The 22,584-nt window shown below is 37.8% G+C and overlaps 1 protein-coding gene across 3 annotated transcripts; it reads right to left on the reverse strand.

Annotated features, from left to right (window-relative positions):
* Nucleotides 1–4,635: 4,635 nt before the first annotated feature.
* Nucleotides 4,636–22,493, reverse strand: LOC100893981 (cytosolic carboxypeptidase-like protein 5). 3 transcript variants are annotated; one of them, XM_030983335.1, is made up of 17 exons: nucleotides 22,407–22,493; nucleotides 21,000–21,141; nucleotides 19,851–20,066; nucleotides 18,957–19,128; nucleotides 18,331–18,491; nucleotides 17,278–17,455; nucleotides 15,924–17,017; nucleotides 15,265–15,400; nucleotides 14,174–14,358; nucleotides 13,596–13,771; nucleotides 12,398–12,942; nucleotides 9,682–9,854; nucleotides 8,117–8,355; nucleotides 7,184–7,262; nucleotides 6,465–6,517; nucleotides 5,193–5,286; nucleotides 4,799–4,915 (listed from the first exon to the last, which is right to left on the reverse strand). In XM_030983335.1, the coding sequence occupies exons 3-16, from the start codon at nucleotides 20,048–20,050 to the stop codon at nucleotides 5,234–5,236; spliced, it is 3,444 nt and encodes a 1,147-aa protein (XP_030839195.1). In that variant the 5' UTR covers nucleotides 20,051–20,066; nucleotides 21,000–21,141; nucleotides 22,407–22,493; the 3' UTR covers nucleotides 4,799–4,915; nucleotides 5,193–5,233. The 3 variants fall into 3 exon arrangements, with proteins under 3 accessions (XP_003728561.1, XP_030839194.1, XP_030839195.1); XM_003728513.3 differs by lacking the exon at nucleotides 6,465–6,517 and having other exon boundaries at nucleotides 4,636–4,915; XM_030983334.1 differs by lacking the exons at nucleotides 6,465–6,517; nucleotides 21,000–21,141 and having other exon boundaries at nucleotides 4,636–4,915; nucleotides 22,407–22,473.
* Nucleotides 22,494–22,584: the final 91 nt, after the last annotated feature.

The following is a 22,584-nucleotide window of genomic DNA, read 5'->3' on the forward strand; positions in this document are numbered from 1 at the left end:
CCCGCCCCCCCCCCCCCTCCCCCTGAAGGTTGTCTGAAGGTTTTACCGAATATATTAAGGTGAATTTTACACCACTGTTGGAGTGTTTGCTTCTTGAACTTAAGGAAATGGTTTAGTGTTAATTTCGATGTGTATTGTGAACAGCAGTGTTAATTTGTCCATTACATTTACAGTCATGTGCGTTTTGTCAAAGACAGCTATAAATATTCAAGTGAAAATTGTTCACCTGTGAAATATCAAAAAGACACTGCTACATCTGTTTCATTTGTTTTTTAATCCTCTCTTTGGCTGTCTAAAACCGTTATAATATCCCAGATTCTGAACAGGAAGAGAGTGAATGAGAGAGAGAGAGAGAGAGAGAGAGAGAGAGAGAGAGAAACAAAGAGAGACAGAATTTTGAATGGAAAGTCAGGAGGAAGGATGATACCCTGCACCCCCCCCCCCTTTTTCTATCAATAACTGGCTTTTACGGAGAAAATTAGGTTACTACAAGTTATCAACTCTACCTATTCATTCAGATGCGTTAAAGCTCAATCTGTCTAGCTGTTAAGATAATACATAAACATGTTGACACCACTCTCTCTCTCTCTCTCTCTCTCTCTCTCTCTCTCTCCACTGACACAAATAAACACAATTCAATCACTCTGGATTAAGCAACCGTCAGTAAAGAAAGTAACACAATTCCTTTTAGTTTCACAGCACGAAAAGTTTGATTTATTCATAAAAAGGCAGCACCTAATTATGAAAGAATATTAATGCCATCAGCTCTCTTTCAATAAATACATGTACAACACAAATACACAACTTTAAAATAAGCAAATAGCAATTATATATCTTAAACTTTTTTTTTTAAATCGCCATCATCTCTCTTTTATAGATTTGTTGGTAGAGGTGGGAAATATTTTCACTTCTTTATATAGTGCACTTCACAAATTGACTAACAAAAATGAGAGCATACAAAATTGTTATATATCTGCTGACAATGCTGGAGTAAAAAGATAATAAATAATAATAATAATAATAATAATAAAAACGTTACTTATAAAGCGCTTACCACCGAAGACCTACATGTACATGTACTTTTTTTTCCTCTTTCTCACATACTTGTATTGTTCACTCCCCACAGAATAAAGTTTACATGTTAAGGTTACAGAGAATTTTTTAAAAGTTCATATCTGTTGTGTCCCTTTAAAAGCTGAAGACACTTGCTAGTAAACTGCACACGAAGGCCAGCACTACAAATTGACATAAATTGGGGAATCCAGATTGCTTCACAGGGCATTCATAAATATTCATTAAAAAGTTGAGCCTGTTAAAACGAAAAAATTATTAATGTACCCGGACTGTACATGCACGTGACCTTTCAGCTAAACAAATGACCTCTTTCTGAATTCCTGCTCATTTACATATCTAAAAAAGGAGATAGCTATACACTTTAAATATACATAAACCATATTTACATTTTCTTAAAAACTTTGAAAACAAAGAGATAAAAAGCTTGCTTTGGTTATTATATTTTGGACGGGATGAAGGTACTACAGTATAAATATGTAAAATATATTTCAAGAATAAAATTAATTTATCTAATATCCTATAATTCCTCTTTTTTTTAGCTCTACCCTAAATCAAATTTGCCAATAAATGTCCACAGAATATAATAGACTATATTGCCTTTTTACAACAATTAATAATTAGGCAAATTATCACCTACAAGTTCATGTAAATAATCATAACCTGATAAAATATCGTAAACAGACAAATATCAGGTAAAAAGAATTATCACCCTTTGTAAAGTGTTGATGATCAACAAATTGGCAACACTTAGATCCCTTTGTGAATAATTGCAATCGATAGTCATTAAATTGGCAAGAATTTTCAAAAGGTGTTCTCCCTACATTACGCATAGAATACTAGTTGATCAATAAAATACATAGACACACACTGGCAAACATAAAGTAAAATACCCAACTTATGACTCACAATAAAGAGCTCATACTGTGTCAGAGAGGATGAATCTCAATGTTATCCCGATATTCACACATTTCATACTAAACAACATAATTAAGCATCAATTCATCACTTCAATACATACTTACAATCATACAAATGTTATCTTATGTAGATAACACAGTGGAATGGATCAAAGTATATTTGGTAGGCTACTTCAACCTTTGGTATTACAGAAAGACTACGTATGTCAATTTCCTCGTAGTTGTTCATACTGTCTGGTGTCTATACAAACATTGTGTATCTTTAAAGTATACCAATCACCCAAAACTATTTTGTCATCTCTGTTAGTTCATGTAGTTCCATACCATACATTTATAATACTACATGTATGTTCAAAATATGAGCCTTCACTTGACAAAATGTCCCAAATGTTCATATCATATTTATTCTTGGGAACTTGCATAAACAAGCTATGCTTTCCAGTAGGTTCCTGTTTCATTTCATAATTTTGAACTTACTTTGTCAACTATGTTCTTCATTTTGCAAACAATTGATATGAAGTGGAATAAATTTGAATCAAATTATGCATAGTACATTTGAACGTGTGCAGTCTGTGACATTGCAAATAACAGCCTCTAAGATCGCTACCACTCAACTAAATTTGAAGTAGCATCACGATGTATCCTTGCAGCTCATAAGGTGATTTAAAAAAAATTGCAGCAAAGCAAACGGCAATAAACGATCAAATTGCCTAGAATGATAAGCCCCATGACAGTATTGAATTTCAAGTCAATTCACAACGCGAAAAAATGAAATATTTTGAAAATTAGATAGTAAAAAATCTATGGTACAAATATTGTGAGCAATATCTTTTTTCATTTCTAGAACAAAGAAACTACATATCATTGCATGCCCACACCTCATTAAAAAAAAATCACAGAATGTTTGAAATATTATACATTTTCAACTGTACTTGCAGATATATTTCATTATTTTCTGTCACTGCACTACCTCAATTAAAATTCCCTAACAAGGTTGTACTCAATCCGCTCTTTTCTAAATAAAAAGAAATGTAACTTGGTATCTTTTGATATTTTTACAGAAAAAATGTATACACTGCATAATGATCAAGCATAATTTACAGTTTTAAAGGTTAAGACCAGTTATGGTCATGCGATTGCATTGTGAAAGAAACGTTGTGGAATCGATCAGAAAAGGTTGATCATCTAGCATATAAGTATTGGTGTGTACTGCAAGGTTCTGGAATCATCAAAATGATAAGAAATTTGGCCCAGTCTGTAAAGTTACAAGCACTGTACACAGAAAGATGTATATGGGACTATTCGCACATGTGCGCGACACGTGCATTTATCTCTCACAGACCATGTAGTTAAACTAATGTACCAAATATATCAATTAGTAGGCGGTTTCCCGGCAAAATTTTTATCATCATGTATTAGTCAAAACATATTCTTTGACATGATTGGTAATAAGAGCTTCCATTTCATTTTTTGAAATTGGGGCATTTCCAATACTGGTCTTTACCTTTAACATCTTTTTCAAATTTCTCAGAACCATCAGAAAAATCAGTCACAGTTCTTAGAGGCAGGGTATTCTACTGAAACTACTTCAGAATTATGTATACTGCCCTCTGTTGCTCGCAATATGTGTCAACAGCCACATCCCAAAATGCATCACCAACTCCGTCTGCACATGATGATGCTTGGGAACCGGAAATTACTCTATATATGCCTTCACTGAAACATGGAGCAATTTATTTAAAAATGCTTTACAGCAGTGAAAGCGATGTCAGTAAAATACCCTGCCTTTAAATCTGTGGACCCAGTGAATCTTGCTGAATAATTTTTTTCTGACTTAACCATGCACATATTAAAGGGAAAGTCCACCCTACCATCAAGTTGATTTGACAAAACGTAAAAAATTAGAGAGAAACCGGTTTGCTCATATTTGAAGGACTCTAACAAAGAATAAAAAATATTTAAAAGTTATGAGATTTTAATGGTTCTCTACACAAATCAGAAAGACCGTTTTTCTTCTTTGTTTTTGTTTAGTACATATTTATTGAATTGTCAAATTAGAAAAATATAAGGACCATGACTCAAGTCAAATATTTAAGATGCAGGCTCTGGAAAACATTTTTTCAACATATTGAAATCTATGAAATTATTGTAAAATGCAAAAGGAATTCATAGAGGAACTTCTCCAGTGACCCATGAATCTGACCTATGAACGAATGTGACTTCCTGTGACGCATCTATCTCCTCTTTACTAGCTATGGGTGCAACTAGCAACTCAGAGAGCCAATGATGACAAATGATAGAGGGCTAGAAATCTACCCAGAAACCAATCTTCTTGACTGGGATGGGTGTTTTCTGTGACCCATAAATCTGACCTATGAATGAATGTGACTTCCTGTGGCGCACCTATCTCCTCTTTACTAGCTATGGGTGCAACTAGCAACTCAGAGAGCCAATGATGACAAATGATAGAGGGCTAGAAATCTACCCAGAAACCAATCTTCTTGACTGGGATGGGTGTTTTCTGTGACCCATAAATCTGACCTATGAATGAATGTGACTTCCTGTGGCGCACCTATCTCCTCTTTACTAGCTATGGGTGCAACTAGCAACTCAGAGAGCCAATGATGACAAATGATAGAGGGCTAGAAATCTACCCAGAAACCAATCTTCTTGACTGGGATGGGTGTTTTCTGTGACCCATAAATCTGACCTATGAATGAATGTGACTTCCTGTGGCGCACCTATCTCCTCTTTACTAGCTACGGGTGTAACTAGCAACTCAGTAAGCCAATGATGACAAATATAGAGGGCTAGAAATCTACCCAGAAACCAATTTTCTTGACTGGGATGGGTGTTTTCTGAGACTGCCGCCGTTGCAGTAACTCGTTCAGTTCAACCACTTGGTAGGAAACACTGGAATCTCTCTGAAGATTAGAATTGGAAAGACAACAGAAATACAGTTTTTAACAGGTATAAATAATATATATTTAAGTATTAAAGGTATAAAGGTATTGGAAATGCCCCCCTCTAAAAAAATGAAATTGAAGCTCTTATTACCAATCATGTGAAAGCATATGTTTTGACTAATATGTGATTGGATTTGGAATATACATGTATGTACGTAGCATTATTTTTCATGCAACACAAATAATGTATTACCCAGTATGTAACCATGAACCACCCTATTTTGAGAGTACTTACCCGTCCTCCAGTGAAGGAGTTTGATTTCTTGATCGGGCTTCCTACTTTGGATTTAAGGTAGGAAGGTTCTTGCATACTGCCAATCGAGCGACTCCTGATAGAAGAAGTTCAACAAAGAAAAATTGTTATAAACTCAGTGAAGCGGTCATCCGATGAATAGAACAAATTACACTGATTAGAGGAGAGAGCAATTAAGCCTTGAAAAGCTCCCAAAGAGATGTGCAAGTATGTATGTGACTGGTACAAAAATTATCTCGTACATAAAAACAAGTATATTGCAAGAAATTTTCATTTTTACATCAAAAATTGAATTGATGATAGAGAGGGAGAGAAAGGGAGAGAGAGAGAGAGAGAGAGAGAGAGTGTGTGTAAAAGAGAGAAAATGAAAGAAAATCAAACTCTTTCCACTGCATTAACATCAGTATTATTTACAAGCACAAAAATGCTAGAATAGAGCACCCTTTTCTTTTGTTTCTTTTTTTGAGGCACGAAAGAATATGTCCGGAACACAAAATGGATGTTGGTAAAATAATCATAATTTTGTTTTCCCAATTTTTTTTCACATACAGTGTACAGGTATCACCCCATTGTTAGGATATGGAACTGGTAAATAAGTGTACTGGTACTAGTACATTGGACCTTGATTGGGCTTATTGTACTGAAAATTTCATTCAGATAGATACTGCTATGTCAAATAAAAACTTATAATTCAACTACATCATGCCTTTTGAATTCTGAACTCAGCTTTTCATTCCACTTATTATGCAAAACAACCTTAAAGAGGAGCTGAGGAACTGACCATTTTTGTAATGTAACCAAATCTAATGCATACGCGACCCAAGACAAATTATTGCATTCATCTGATATGAATTATTGTATTTCAATAGTCAGAATACAAACTGCATACATTAGTTGTTGTCAGGTAGGACGAACATTATATCTTGCCTGACCTAACAACAAGTAACATATGTAATAAGCATTCTAACTCTTGAAATACATGCATTAAAGGCCCACTGTACTACTTGTAGCTACTTGCTCCCTCTATATAGAAAACAATGCCTAATCGGTGACCATTGGTCCCCCATGATCCTCTTTTCCTCATGTTAATTGAGAGCTGAGTTAATGAGAAAGCCACCTGTCAGTGACCTTCCTGTGTGGTCTAATCCCTCCTAGTCAAACTAGTACAGACGGCCTTTAAGTTTGGTTACATTACGAAAATGGTCTATTGAAATATGATTTTGATTGAGTGATGGAATGATAGTATGAACGTACCAGCATTGTGAGGCTGTGAGAGGGCTAGAAGGTGCTGCTGCATGGTTTGAAAACTGCACTCAACAACACACAAAAGATGGAGCGACAGAACAAGGAAATTAGTTACAACGAAGAGTGTAGATGTGAGAGAAAAGAAAGGAAAGGAAAAAAGTATGAAATCGTATGAGATAGGATTTGAGGCAGCTATTTTTTAGAATCAAATCAGTCATTTCCCCCCAACCTTCAAAAAATAAAAAGGCTTTTTAGCCCAAGTGCAAACATAAGAAAATATATTTGGAAAACAAAAGGGGCAAAGTTAAATGTATTATACAATTGAGGACATGTAGGTACAAACAAATCTTTAATCACCATAGTATTTAAAAACATTAAGACTTTTTCAAACATAAAACTTAACCAGCACCATCTCTGCACCACTTTAAAAAAACACATTTAATAAAAGTCTATTAAAAAAATAATAATTAATTCAAGTGAATGAATTAAAAGGGGAAAAAAGACTTGTATGCAAATTTTAGTACATTCAGGAAACTCATTAATACAAATTTCACATTTACCACACACAATATTTACACATATGAATATGCCAAACAGGAAAACAAAATCATGAGTAAACTATTAAGAATGATATGAGGGGTAGAGACATGAAAGACATTTTCACTATTTAAGAAACACACATGTTGAAAGATGAAGATTGCAAGGTGGAAGCAATAATTGCAACTTACCTCTTTGGTGTACTGTCTCTCCGACGGTCCCCGTGAGATGCAAAATTGGTAGTGTGTTCAGACATCGGGTGCAAATCGTCTGAGTTAAATGTTGAAAAGATTTGAAGAATCAAGATTTTTGTGTAATAAACTAATTAAATTATAATTTTTTATGACCAATTTGTCTAATTCCCATTTCCATATTAATTTCTTGTCATCTATATTGAGTCAGCCTAGCATCCATAATTTACTCTATAAGCTGTTACTTTCGCAAGGGTTTTTATTTCTGTACCTTTTGCAAATAGATCCATGGTCACCAATAATAACTATGAAAATGAAAGAGAAAAAAAAGAGGTAATAATGCATGAGTGGACAAGTAGCAAGTAGCCTGTGTAAAATATCTGTGTCCCTGTCAGTTGCAAAAATATCTGAAGTAAAAGATATTCTGGCATTTACAGTGATTGGATCGAGAATTGACATTTGGTACTGCTACATTTGGTCTGGGGTTTATTTTGTCAAATATATTAGATAAGGGTTAGGGTTCCAATCAGGTTTTAGTAATTAGCTCTAAGGTTTGAGTTAGATAGTGTTGCAGAAGCAAATACAGTCAAACCTGCTTTAGTGAGTTTGACCACCTGTCTACAAAGATCACATTTTTTGTTTCCCTTGAAAATGGTTTCTCATTTAAACATGTACTAAAGGAACCTGTCTACAAAGCCCACCTGTCTACAAAGACCACATTTTTTTTTTCCCTTGAAAATGGTTTCTCATTGAATCGTTTACCAAAGGAACCTGTCTACAAAGGCCACATTTGTTGTTTCCCTTTGAAAATGTTTTCTCATTGAATCATGTACCAAAGGAACCTATCTACAAAGATACACACTTTTTGTGTTTCCCTTGGGCAGGTGCTATAGACAGGTTTGACTGTATCATAAATCCACAGCAATTACTTACTAGGTGTAGGATCTGAGAGGCTGCTTGTAAGTGACCTCTGCCTCGTCCGTTCCGTTGTTCTGCGGTTCATCAATCGCTCAGGGTCGCTGTCTGTCCCGCTGTGCTTACCTCCCTTGGTCAGCGCCGCCCGGTGGGAGTTCTTCTGGGACTTGCGGCTAGGGCTGTGGGAGATGCTGCGTCGTTTCGGTCCGTTCACCTTCTTCCGTCTCTTCTTGGTCTTGTCGGCCGAGTCCTGCTGACTGTGTGTGAGGAGATAGTGGAGGGAGAATGAAGACTCTTCCATTGTAATATTAATAATAATATTCCGCTTTTATATAGCGCCCAATACATCGATACAACAATGTGCCTAATAGCTGTACAGAAATATTATTACCCCGGTCATCAGATTCAGGCTTACTCGTACATGTACACAATGTATGCACATTTTCCACTCCCTGGGGAGCATTCCAGCCAGAAGACTCTTCCATTGTACTTCTGACAGGGTAGCGCTATTGTTAACCTCAACAATTGATCAACATGCCTAGCTATCATGTTGTCTCCAGCTATCCTCTAAGTTTTTATCTTACTCCATTTAATATTTTTTGTTAATATTAGATTCTATCTCCACTCCTGTCTCTGCTTTTCTGGCCTCTTTCTTTCTCTCTTTCTTTTCTGACCTCACATTTTACATTGTACTACCTTGCCCGTTATATTTACATATTTCAAAATTTTATACTTATTTTCCGTACATTATATTTGATTTGAAATCTTTAATTTTTCATTTTTCTTCTTAATAATAATATAATAACCTAGGTTTCTATAGCGCATTTCATCTTCGAAGAAAATACCAATGCGCATTACAATATTAATACAACAAAATTACACATAACTACTAATTCATGAACTAAAGAAATATCAAAATAAGGACAAGATTAATAATGAAATCTACTCTTATAATAATATACATCTGTATAAAAAAAAATTAAAAAAAGAATATAAAGGTAAACTGTTTTTCTATATAAAATGTGGAATAAATAAAACTTCAAACTTCAAACTTCATTACATGTTTCTGTTCATTCTCCCCTTGCCAAACCTGTTTCAGAACACATACAGTTGCTCTATTTTCTTCTTCTCTCCTTACATGTACTTGATGTATTTCGGTATTTGTTAATATCTACATACTGTATATAAATCTCTATCAGTTAACCCCTATTCTTAAAATTTCTTGTCTTTTTTGCATAGAATTAGTCAATTTTGAAGTTCTTAATCCTTAATTCTGCCTCTGCCAGCTTCTGTCTGCCTGTCTAGATCTGTCTCTCCTTATTTTGTTCCATCTCACTTTCGCTAATCTCTCCTAATGTAAACATAGGCTCCCTAAAGGTTTGAGCTCACTCTTCTCCCCCTCTACGTGTATGCTTGTCTATATCTCTCTCTCTCTCAATCTTCCTTAATCTTCTCTATCCTTTTTTGCCCCCTCTCTCTCTCTCTCTCTCTCTCTGGCTTTACATGTATGCTTGTCTAATATATATATATATATATATATCTCTCTCTCTCTCTGTCTTTCTCTATCTATCTATCTTGCTTACCTGTCCTCATGTAAACACAGACTCCCCAGTGCTTTGAGATCACTCTTCTCCCCCTGCACATGTATGTTGCCATGATGTTGAGCGGGCTGTGATGAGGATGCCCGAAGGTCTATTGTCATGTGTTGCCGTGGAAACAAAGATTGGTGGCCCTTAGGTGAGAGTGCAGATGGTGCCTAGAGAAAGCGAAAAAATAAGTCAGGAAGAGAGTACAATTCAGGTTGTACAACACATGCTCTGGCTATAATATAAATGCTCCATAGCCAATCTCTGAACACAAAACGTAATCTGAACTTCAACCCTGGAACAAATACCAACTCTTAACCTGACCTGAAGCCCAGGGACCCGTTTCACAAAGCCTTTTTTCAATGACAAATGACAAAAATCAGTGACAAATCTACTGATAACCAATCAGAAGCAAGAATGTCAGTAGCTTATAACAAAAACTGTCATTTGTCACTGATGACAAGATTTGTGAAACGCCCCCCCCCCCCCCCCCCCCTGAATCCACTTGCACACCTAACCCTATCCCTATATATCTAAAACAAGCCTGGAGCAAATGTCAGAGAAGCACAAGCAACTGTCGGATGACCAAAATTTGATGTCAATATTGCCGTGGTTGGTATAAAGGAAAGGACAATTCTATGATACTATAGGAAAATAAAACATAAAAAGCCTTTTTTGTCTTCGTACATATCATGTATATAAAATTGCTTATAAGGCTACAAAGCAAACAAGCGAGAAGTGATTATTGCTGCATCATATGTATAGCCATAAAAAGGTCTAACAAGTGTCCTGATAGATTACATTTTCAGAGCTGAGTTACTTTATAGGGTCATATGGTATGATTGATATTGGCAGTAAAATGAATGATTCATTAATAAGTTGAACATAGCTGATGAACGATGAGAACCTGTAATTAAAGGGGGTGTAGCATAACGAGACTACATGTACTTGTCTTTCCTGTGGCCTGACCCGGGGGCCAATTGGGTATAATACGACTACAGACGACGCAACCGCAGTATTCACAAGCGTTAAACATATATGCAAAACCGAGCGTGAGGAGAACTTCGGTCTGTTACACGAATGCTAGTGCGCTGACCGTTAATCAAGTCCATTCGTTTACTAGCAGTTGTCCAAAAGCAGTCGCACATGGCGTTTTACCAGTATGTGCCATGCTACACCCCCTTTAAAAGCAGCACACCCATATCGTCCCTATTTTCACGAAGTGACGGTAGTGAATGAAAATCGCATTCACTTTGTGTGCGGATTTTTCTCACTACCGTCACTTCGTGAAAACAGTGACGATATATGCCAATCTTTTCTGAAAACAAAATAATGCTATTACGTTTGTTTGAAAACTGCAGTAAAACAAAAAACAAATTATATAACAATAGTGTCTCTGTCATCCTTCATACAGAATTCCACACAGAACCTTTGCAAGAATCATTGAGCAATATGATAGAGGACACCCCTGCCAGCAAGTGATATGTTCTTACCGTTGGAGGGAACTCTAGCTTGACTGTGTGCACAGCATCAGATGTACTGGGTGATAACACAGTGCTCTGTAGGTGAGTGCAACATCAGACAAGCAGCGGAGGGGCAGACACAGTGTAAAAATGGCAAATATGCAAGTTAAAGGTTAATGAAAAGCGTAGATGATTGTAGCCTGTGAAGAGTTAGTTCAAATTGAATCCAAATCATGAATGCCAAGCTAATTGATTTGTAGTTTCTTGTCTGTTTTTAAATAAAGAGGCGTTTGTGTTGGTATGTGACATTCTTCTTGCACATACAAAATACTATACATGTGTAGGTCAATTTCATCACAATTTTTCTTGAAAATATTTCACTTTTCCAATGCAATACAGAGATTCAACACAAGTTAAAATTGCATTAACTCATAATTTTAAGTAATTCGTAGTCCAGATTTCCTAAGATTCCTAACTTTTTAAAAATATCTTATCAAAACAAAAAAAAACATCGACAAAATTAAAAAGAAGGGGGGGGAACTAAAAATCAATATTGTACAGGGCTTAGCTAGGCCGTGGACTTCTGAATTCTTTTATTACCATATAGTGTGATCCCTGTAGGCAATGGGTTAGATGCATTTTGCAGATGACTGTTAGGTGCTCATAATAATAGTGTTATCAAATGAAAAAATTTAAATTTTGCAAACACCAAAATATGTCTGGAATTTTAAAAAATATTTCCAAACAAAGATGTCATGTTGTTAATGCCTGCATAAAATCACATTTGAATCATCATACATGTAGTTAATGTAAAAAACATGCAAACATTTCTTTAAAATGATGTGTTTTACACTGTTTTTTTTCCTCAAGAGGTCGACCAATGTACATGATAATAACATTTCATAACAAGGATACAAATACAGGGTCTACATATGGTATGCACACTCAAAAGCGCATTGCAGCTTCATAATGTATTAGTGTGCTTGCATATAAATCCAATGGGTTAGTACAGGGGGGCGTTTCACAGAACTTGCCATCAGTGACAAATGACAGGTTTTGTTATAAGCTACTGAAATCCTTGCCTCTGATTGGTTGTCAGCAGATTTGTCACTGACTTTTGTCATTTTTCATTGAAAAAAGCCTTTGTGAAACGGGTCCCTGTTGTAGGTTAATGTTGATGCTTTGCATTGACACTATTCACTCACCACAAAGCTTGAAACACGTTCTTTCTCACTCACTCATGCACTCACCCCATGGTTCTTGACATACATCGCCGTTCTTTGCTGCGCTGTCGACGCCGTCGAGAATGCATGGGACTGCTCCTTGTCGCCACCTTGGGACCCCTCCAGCGCATTGATCATGACGGAGTTCAGCAGCTCGGTGACAACAGAGGGCAGCGTGCTTGACGCCATAGGGCCTCCATGGCGGGTGAACGTCCCTAGATTATTGGTTGACTTTGAGAGTAGGGTTCGGGGCGAGAGCTGGTTGCTTGATTCCTTCTGTCCGCCCCCAGACTCGACCGCGCTCTTTCCCAGCGCCGAGTCAGACTTGTTCTTCTTATGTGCCCACGCCGGTCCGGCCTTGAGGGATCTGGTGGTTGATGGTGGTGACTGTTTGTGGTGGGTCAGGGGGAGGGGTATGGTGAAGTTCCTCCCCCCTGATGGTAAGGTGGATGCCACGCCCACGGTGGTGGTGGTGGTGGAGGCGGGAGCAGCCGAGGATGCAGTGGATGTTGAGTTACCGGTCCCTTGAAGGGTAGCTAGATGCTTTCTCCTCTCCATTGATGCTCTGGTTTCTGCAATAACAACAGATCAAACCATGACAAATGTTATCAAAAATTTTGTCTCGCAATTTATGGTCAACAAGGGATCTAAAAGATCACAATGTTTCGTGCGCTGCTGCAACACTTCGTCAGGTGATAAAATATATTGTAAGCAAGCGTGTTTTATTCTCTACGGGTGGACCGGCAGTCAAATAATTTGATCAATAATTAGAACAATAACGGACAAATGTTGTTTGTCAAACATCTCGCACAAGATGATTATAGGGAAGCAAGAAGTAAACAAAGCTTCATCATTTTCTAGAGGAAATTCAATGCTTTTTATCTTCCAACAGATTCTAGAAAACATAGGGATAAAACATGAGCTTAGTTTATGTATACATCTGGGACAAATATTAATGTTATAAATTGAAAGACAAAAGTTTGATTCTGTCCCTCTGTTTCTTAGAAAGATGGGCCAGAGGGCTAATTACTAGTAAGACCACTTGACATTCCCTATGTAAGGGAGAGGGGGGGGGGGGTAGAATAAATAGTTTCATGATACACTTACACTCTCCGCATAAGTGAATAATTGAATAAAATGTATAAAGTTACATCTTTTCTCTACTTTTAAAAACAAAATGTTGCCATTGCTTTTACATTTTTTAAATGTGTTTGTGGTTTCTTACCTCTTACAGGTCCTAACGGTTTGGAATGTAGATTTCTCTTTGGACTGTTGCTTGTATTCTGTTGTGCAATGGAATAGTTTGTGGCGTTGCTGGTGCCTGCATGGTTGCCGGAGTTGCCAGATTGGAACAGATTTGTTCTGTTAGGCTTTGCGGGAGTCATCACTGTTGCAACAAGACTGGAATATTACAAAGACAATTAAAAAAAAGATTGTTACTATTGGAGCCATTTAGATTATTGATTGACTTCCTATATCAATCAACTGGTTGTATTAAATTAAAGGCACGCTGCAATCAGGTCCTAGATTACTGAATGTTATTGGCCCAGTTCTTTTTACCCCTCATTTGACTTTCATTGTCATTAAAAGATACCCTAAAATGACCATAAAAAAGTATTAGTTGTCTCAAAGTGTAATACAGCACAATATAGAGGAAAAAAGAAAATTACCCATTTTTTCTGCATCTAGAGTTAGAATATTGTTGATTACCTTAATATGCACCGTTATTTCAATCATAAAAATACCAATATTGTTGTATTAAATGTTTTTCCCTTATCAAAGTGAGACACTACATTGGTGTACCTGGATGTTTTTGAAGCGACCCTCGACATCTTCTTGGGCAGTGAGGGAGCCCCGCGCATGCTCCGTAAGTAGCGTTGAACCCATGCCCTGACACCGTGAACGCTGCCACTCTCTGTGCCTGCCAGCCGAGACCAAGGGTTTGTATCTGTGATGTCCAAGGCAGCTATGGCTGTTGCTCTGCCAACCTGAAAAATGGATAAAAATCAGAACCAGAAACTAAACTATTTTCCATTGGGATCTGGATTGACAATGGCAATGGCCGCCTGTTTATGAAATATTGATATTTTGTAGTGTGGAGGTCAAAGTTAGGGTAAGTGACCTTTGAACCCCTTGTTACTATTGAGCCAGGTACATGTACAGGACAAGGTACTCCCCATAACAAAAGAAAGTATATAGCTGTGACAGAAAATTTCGAGAAAGTCAAAAGTACACATCAATATCTTAAAAGTGCTAGCATTCCAGAGCGAACTGTTACATAATGAGTGCTCCCTACCTGGGTGTGTCAAAAAAATAAAATAATAAGGAAATCTATTTTGTTACTCCTTAAATTTTGTAACACTGTGCATTACCTACATGTATAAGTGAAAAACAAACTATACAATTTATAAAAGCAAGTTTATGAATGCTATTAAAATACCCTTTTCACACTGAAACTACAAATAAGCGATACTTTTAAATGGCAAACATCTTCCAAGTTGCTAAATGACGCACAAGAACTGTCTGTTAGGAGCCAGAAGGGCATTTAATGATAGGAATAAAAGCGCTTCTGGATCCCAACAGAAGGTATATGACACTACACAACGCTATAACTCAGTTATTGAAATCTGAATTCAATGACATCAAATCGAGGGTTCAGTGACACAAAGACGTAACTCCATATTTTGCCAAAATGAGTATTTGACATCAAAATGTTCAGAAAAATGTGGGCTTTCCAGGAAACACAAAGACTTAACTCCACCCAACACCCCATAGAAGCCAATGGCTAGTGAAACATAGACTTAACCTCTTAAGGCCCAAATGCTCAGTGACACATAAACCACTTTTTCTCAAAATGGCCAAAATGGAGTTACGTCTGACCCCTCGATACTTACCTCTTCATAATGTTGGGGTCCATACTTGGGCGGGTACCCAGCCAGGGGAGGCGGTGATGCCCTCCCTTCATCATTGGAGGCTGGAGCGAGGGAGTTCACAAAGCGACCAGAGTTATAGTTGCACTCTAGAGTGTAGCTGGATAAAAGTGAGAACAGTTTTGAAACAACTACTATGATATAATATTACTCTCAGCAAAGATCGCTTTTTTCAGTGAATATGATTTCTGCAGAAATTGGAGGCAAGGTTCTTTGAAAATGCAAACAATATCTTGCCTATTAGTCTTTTTATACTTGATTTTTTCTTCCTTTTTTCTTTTTCTTTCTTTCTCTCTTTGAAATACCGAAAACCAAGATTTCATATGTACATGTAGTATAGTTTCTCTAAAGTTGCCAATATCTTATTGATGTTGCATATAAAGGCAGAGTGGGTGGGGGGTATTCCAAACAGAGCTGTTAAATCTTATGGTTGAGAAAATAAAATAACCCCCCCTCAAAAAAACAATAATACAATTTTTGTTTGTTAATGCAGCAGCAGTACATGGGGAGTCTGCTCTCTTTTTTGTTGTTAATAACTTAGAAATTCTACAATAGATTCAAGAAGAGGTTGAAAAATCATATAAATTTGTTGCCCAATTTACTCGACATCACAACCATGGTACCTGTGAATGATTCCTGTTGCTTTGTAGATACCAACCCGGCCGCTGCCTTCCTTCGACATGCCATCCCTTCTGTCCTTAGTGTACATGTTTTTCTCTGTGAAGTTACATCCATCAAAATCAAAGTGCGCAGAGTTCATAGCGATCAGCTTCGGGAAGAGGAGGTTCTCCGTCTGTCGTTCCTCATCCTCGTGAAAGTTGCCGTAGATGAAGCAGCCGCGCTTGGAGGCGTGGCCGTGAAGGTCCACGTAGAATGCTATACCACTTTCTTCCGAGGGTATAGACATTGGGTCGGTATCCCCACAGTTTACTGGTAATACTTGCTGTGCATTGTTGTTAGATTGATTGCAAGATAAGGGGGTTTGCGTCTTCATGCCGACGACGCTTTCGACGTCAGAATCGTCCACAGATGCATCGTCCCTTGAAATCTCTTTGCCATTGTGGGAGGTACTGTTTGGCAAGAACATTAAATCATTACTCGGCGTCAATCCATCACCGTATGAGTTTATCCCTCCTTCATTAGGACTGTATCTCTTCTCTTCATCATTAGACAGCAGTGGTGAACTGTTGTCTAATTTGTTGCCACGGTGCACAACGAGAATTGCATTAGCCCCTACGCCTTTCTTTTCAATGACAAACTTGTCCTTCCCTAGTTCTGCCCTCACCTCTGTACCTTCCTCCGCATTGTCTGTACCCTCTGTCCTTTCATTCCCACTCACCCTATCATGACTAACAGGGGTTTCCCCACTGCGGCCATGGGGAATTCCCCTACCTTGTCCCGAGTCAACTGATGACCTCATCACTCTGGAATTCACATGATGGTGCTGAACTACGCTCTTGGCGGCAAAGATGGACGGATGGAGCTCGGGGTCAGGGTTCACATAGACCCTGTTGAGGTTGACGCCCCGTTGGTCGGTGCGGTAGTAGCCCCTCTGGACACCATCAGGGTTCAGGAGAGGGACCAGTTTGAAGACGTATTGCTTCCGGAGCTGACTGGCTCTCTCATCCTTGCTACGCAGGATGAAGTCAAAGAATCCATTAAAGACGAAACTGGCTGGTGTCTCGCCTGGATGAACACGACTACTCAAGAAATAAACCTGGAAGATGAGGTCATAAAAATATATGGTTTATGATAATGAACTGTAACTCATTAGCATACATAGTTCTTGGATAGTCCTGATATTAGAAGAAAAAATGGAAACTGGCTTCTAAGTATATGACTCTACAAATTCTGAGACATCTCTTTATTCAAGCTAAATCCCGAAAGACCAAGGTCTGGTTGTATTGTTAATGAAATTGATAAGACTACATATAGGAGCATGGTACATGTACTTGAGAATATAGTGCTAAAGATTACCCTCTTTCCTCTGAACTTCCTAGCCCTCTCTGTAGATGTATCAGGGAAGAGTCTATGAAGTCTTGGTTCCCTCTCTGTGGTTAGTCCATGGCAAGATGAAATGGTTATGAGGTCCACACGTAGCTTGTCCAAGGAGTGGCATAGCACCTCCCGATGGTAGTAGATTGCACTGTTAGGGCTGAATTAAGATAGAGTTTGATTTAGAAAGGAATTAAATACAATTACAATGTTGTTCGAGAGATGTGGCTATATCAGATGGTTATGAGGTCCACAAGAAGCTTGTCCAAGGAGTGACATAGTACCTCCCGGTGGTACAACGTAGTAGATTGCACTGTTAGGGCTGGATTAGGATCAAAAGAAGCATAAAATATCAGGGCTTAAATTAATCCAAGGCCACCAAGGCCATGGCCTTGGATGCCCCTTTGATTGGCCTCAATGCCCCTCTCATTGGCCTTGGAGATTCTGTGTGCCCTTTCCAATTCTTCCTATTCTTCTTAATATAGGAATGTGCCCTACAGAAAAGTGGCCTAGTTTGCACTAAAAATATTGAAATTTAAGGCCTGAAATATGATTACATTGTTGTTACAGAGATAGGTCTATATCGGATGGCTATAAGCTCCACATGAAGCTTGTCCAAGGAGGGGCATAGCACCTCCCGATGGTAGTAGATTGCACGATTAGGGCTGAGGTAAGACAGAGTTTGATTTAGAAAGGAATTAAATACTAATACATTGTTGTTCGAGAGATGTGGCTATGTAGGATGGTTATGAGGTCCACACGTAGCTCCTGGAGGTAGTAGATTTCACCCCACCCCCCCCCCCTCCCCCCTCGGCAACTATAACTCGTGGATAATAACTAATAACTACTCTTTAGCATTTAGTCATTTATTGTGAAAGATAACCTACATACATTTTTTTTGTTCTAATCCACATCATTTAATTGGGCCATATTTAGGGAAATCCTTTTTTCAAATTTAAACACCCAATAAAAAGCCTGCCCCTTTGCCCAATATCATAAACCTTAGACTCCCACCCAAAGAAAAAATCAACTTACCAGCCTGAATCATAATTCCTGCTGCTGAATTTGTTGTCCAGCTCAGTGAACTTGTCCTGGTACTCTGTGTAGGAATACGGGTAGCAGAACGCAAAGTAGACCGTAGAGAAGCGGTACTCAAAGCGATAGGTGAAGGAGAGAATGAACTGACCATCCACAGTCTGCAGAGTAAAAGAATGAAAATGCACGACTGAATGGTTATGCACTGATGCAAGTTTCTAGTTATCTGCAGATTCTACCTTTGAACATACTACAGTTCGTGGAGACCCGAACGAGGCAAATCAATATGTATCAAGCCTACAGTAAGTAAACTTAGTGCACTGCACAGTTCAAACCTATAAATTCATGTATTAAGGCTTCTTTTGTCTAGTCTACAGAATGCTTCAGACAAAGCCTTTTCACTCTCCATAGATGATATTTTTTTTAATTTAAATTTTTTTAATATTTATGTTTTCTTGATCATTCTTAATCACATTTTTACAAACAAGTTTTTTTGTTTTAAATTAACAAATTCTACCTTTAATGGTATTCATCATCAAGTGTGGAGGGGGAGACTGTCAGAACTTGTATGTAAATTATCAAAAAGAAGAGAAAGAGAGACAGAGAGAGATTGGACATTTTCTCACCTCATGGTAGGGCCTGTCCCGGATGCGTTCCCACTTGGGTTTCTGTGGGAGGACTTTGACGACCGGCGCTAGCCCCTGATTGTAGAGCTTGCCCTGCTTGTTCATGTTCATGATGTTAAACTTGATCAGTTTATTCATGGGGCAACCCTTCACTGCAAAGTGGAACCAGGTTCTGTGAGGATCGACATAGGGAGGAAAACGATTGGGAGAAGAATAAGAAAGTTAAACTCAGTAAGCATATAGTCTGGGTGACCTGACTTATTTTTCTGATTTACCATTTTAATTGAAGGTTCTATGCAAAATATTATAGACTTCTATTTTCTGTTATTTCTTATAATTGCATGAAGTAATTTGAGCCAGCCAAAAGAATGAGTTCTATACATTAGTATGTGTTTGATACAAAATATACCCAAATAATTTTGCAGTCCGTGTGGGTGCTGCTTTTTAGTGGTGCACTGCTTTTTAGTGGATGCCCCCCATTTCCTCAGAAATTAAGAAATTATTGTAATAATTTTATCATGTGCAAAGTTTATTTGTATAGTTTCTTGAAAAAATGAATTATGTATGAAATTAAATGTAATATCTTTGTTTACCTTTCTGTTGGAAATGAAATAAATATGAATATGAATATGAACATGTATACATTTATAAGACATTTCAAAATTTTGGGTAGAGAGTGGCATCATTTCTAGTGTGAACAGTACAAATATATCACATAGTAACCTCATATGGCCTATGGGTCCCCACAGAGAGCAAGATAATGGATAATGCACAGCATTATATCACTGCCATGATAGGTTTTGTACCATTTGATACTTCTCTCAATTGATTCAGGCTGGAAATACCACTCAATGGAGATTTCCCCTCATGTCATAACTTTCTTGAGAAACTTGCCTGTTGCCATTTTCAAACTCTGTTCCTCCGCAGTCTGGATTGGTCCAGAGGTTAAACTCGTAGTCCGGGGCAGCGTTGGCATCCCCCACCCGGTGGCCTGTCCCGTCCTCATCATCGTCAGAACTGACTCTCTCTACCCGGGCCAAGTTACCAGAGTCAAACTTGGAGGTGAACAGGAGCCCTGCCAAGCGGCATTCCATAGCTGTGGAGTTACGACTAACATAAAGAAATATAAAGAGGTGCATTCAGACATTATTTACTACTCCTGGGGAGTGTTTCACAAAGACTAAGATCAACTTTTAGTTGAACTTAACTATGGCAGGCCTTTCATGCCACTAGTTCCTCTAACCATTCCTGGCATTGGTTTCTCAAGGGACGTACACATCGTGGTCACAAATCTAAAAAATGTACCTTTTTTAATAGTTCATTATTGAAGGAAAAAAATATTATCTAAAGATCATTATTGAGAGACCAATGGTGAGAGCAACTAGTGGCATGAACATGAAACACTCCCCAGGTGATATCTCCACAGGAGGGAGAGGGGAGGGGGGGGGGGGCAGGAATTGATATCACATTATTGAAGAGGCGATGACCAGCGAAAACCTACATGGGGAGCGGTGAGCGGTAAAGCTCCATGCAGAAAGCTCAAAAAAAGCTCTGGTATTTGGTAAACTGATGAAGAGCTCAGGTGGTATTACTATCAAATACTAAACTACCCTACCACTGTGTGAAAATCACACTTACACGTGTACACATACAATTCTAAATCACAAAAATGGCTACTGCAAACAAAAAAGCTTCTTTTTTTTTTACACAGGACTAGATCTATCTTTCCAAAATAAAAACTATCTCTAATTCTCTATTAGCCCATAAAAATTAGTGCATAATTCCTGGGGCTGCATGAGTGACATAAATGATAAAGGTTTTGTTTGTAGGTACGGTATATAGTTGTTCTTAGAGTGTAATTGTTTCTGGGGGGGGGGGGGTCATTTACATTATAGTGGTATCAGTAAATTAAAGGTTCTTATTTCATCTAAATGGAATTTGGATAAAATATTTTTAATTGCAGGGACTAGAATAGTTGTTCTTGGAAAGTAATTAGTAACAGCCTGAGGAGTAGATGCTGGATAAATTTCTTGTCCACTCTACCTGAAGTGAATTATACACTGCCTATGATGTCAGCTTGCTTGAATAAGAAGTTATAAAACAGCACAAGTTTTCTTTGAATCATCATTTTGAAGCTCGTATCATCTTGAAGTGTTCTGCATCATGTCTCTACAATAATGCTTGTCTGAAAAACAGAGGGATATAACAAAAAATATTTTTTAAATAAAAAAAATAATGATAATAATGATTACAATATTAAAAATAGTAGTAGTACTAGTATTGTTATTAATGGTAGTAGTTGTAGGCAAACAAGATGAATAGAATGTCAATGATATGATCAAAAACAAAAAAAAGTAAGGAAAGTGCATTTCCAGGAAACCAATTCAAAATAAAAACAAAATAAATGAACAAAAAGCCTGGAGAAAGAAAATAAAATGAAAAAGGACACAAGAATTGAAGAAGAAAAGAGATGAAATTTATATAGACTTTAGAGCGAAATAGAGAGAGAGAAAAAAAAAATAACCAGGAGAATTACCAAAAATAAAACATGGTCAGGGGAAGCTACAGAACAAGGTCATGGTAACCTGGGCATCGTTTCATCAAACTATAAATCTAACACAATCAATCGGTGTGACGTTTGCACTTCTGAACCTAATTTAATCATTGCAATGCTCAGATTCAGAAGTGTAGTTGGTATGTTTTAGTACTAATACTAGTACTACTAGCAGTAGTAGTCAGTAGTAGGGTATCTCCACACCAGAGTTACGGGCCGATGTCAGTATACGAATGTACAAGCCGCCTGAAGTTCAACTTCATTTTTAGTCTTGATTGCAGTTTTCAATGGAAACCGTTCACACAATCGCTCAACTTTAAGGGGGTGTAGCATTACGAGACTAGATCTATGTGTCTTCCCATGGCCTGACTCTGGGCCAATCAGGTATAATACGACTACGGACGACGTGACCACAGTATTCACGTGCATGCAACTTATGCGAAATCGAAGTGCGAGGAGAACTTTGGAGTTTGGAGTTTGGTCTGTTTCGCGAACGCTAGCGTGCGCTGACCGTTTTAAATCAAGTCCATTCGTTTACGTGCAGTTGTCCAAAAGAAGTCATAGATAGACTAGAATTAACCAGTATTTGACATGCTACACCCTGTTTAAGAACAACGAAGTCACAAGCCACAAGCCACCCCACAGTCGTTCCACACACTACAGAGCAAACGAGATTTTAAACTCGTTAGAAATAAAAACAAACTTGAAATTCGGTGTGTGGGACTGTTGTGGGAAATTGCAAAAGAAGCGACGGCACAACATGCAACAACAACGTTAACAAAAGACGTTTTGATGCCATCAAATTCCAAATGATTGTAAAATCATAATACTTTACGGCCATTTTACACAGATATGCAATAAATTTCAGACAAATCAATTAAAGAGTGAAATATTACCTCAGTTGTCGACGGAAAGAAAAAGAGGCTCGGCCCTGGATCCTGGATTGGTTTAAACAATTTGGCTAGCAACCTATCACGTGATCAGACCATAGCTTCGCGATTGGACGATATAACAGGTGCATTACATTCAACTGTTATGTAATTCAATTTGATTTCTTTCGATCTCGCCGATTGT

This window comes from Strongylocentrotus purpuratus, unplaced genomic scaffold (genome assembly GCF_000002235.5).
Source record: "Strongylocentrotus purpuratus isolate Spur 01 unplaced genomic scaffold, Spur_5.0 spur5_scaffold_13, whole genome shotgun sequence".
Classification (NCBI taxonomy): Eukaryota; Metazoa; Echinodermata; class Echinoidea; order Camarodonta; family Strongylocentrotidae; genus Strongylocentrotus; species Strongylocentrotus purpuratus.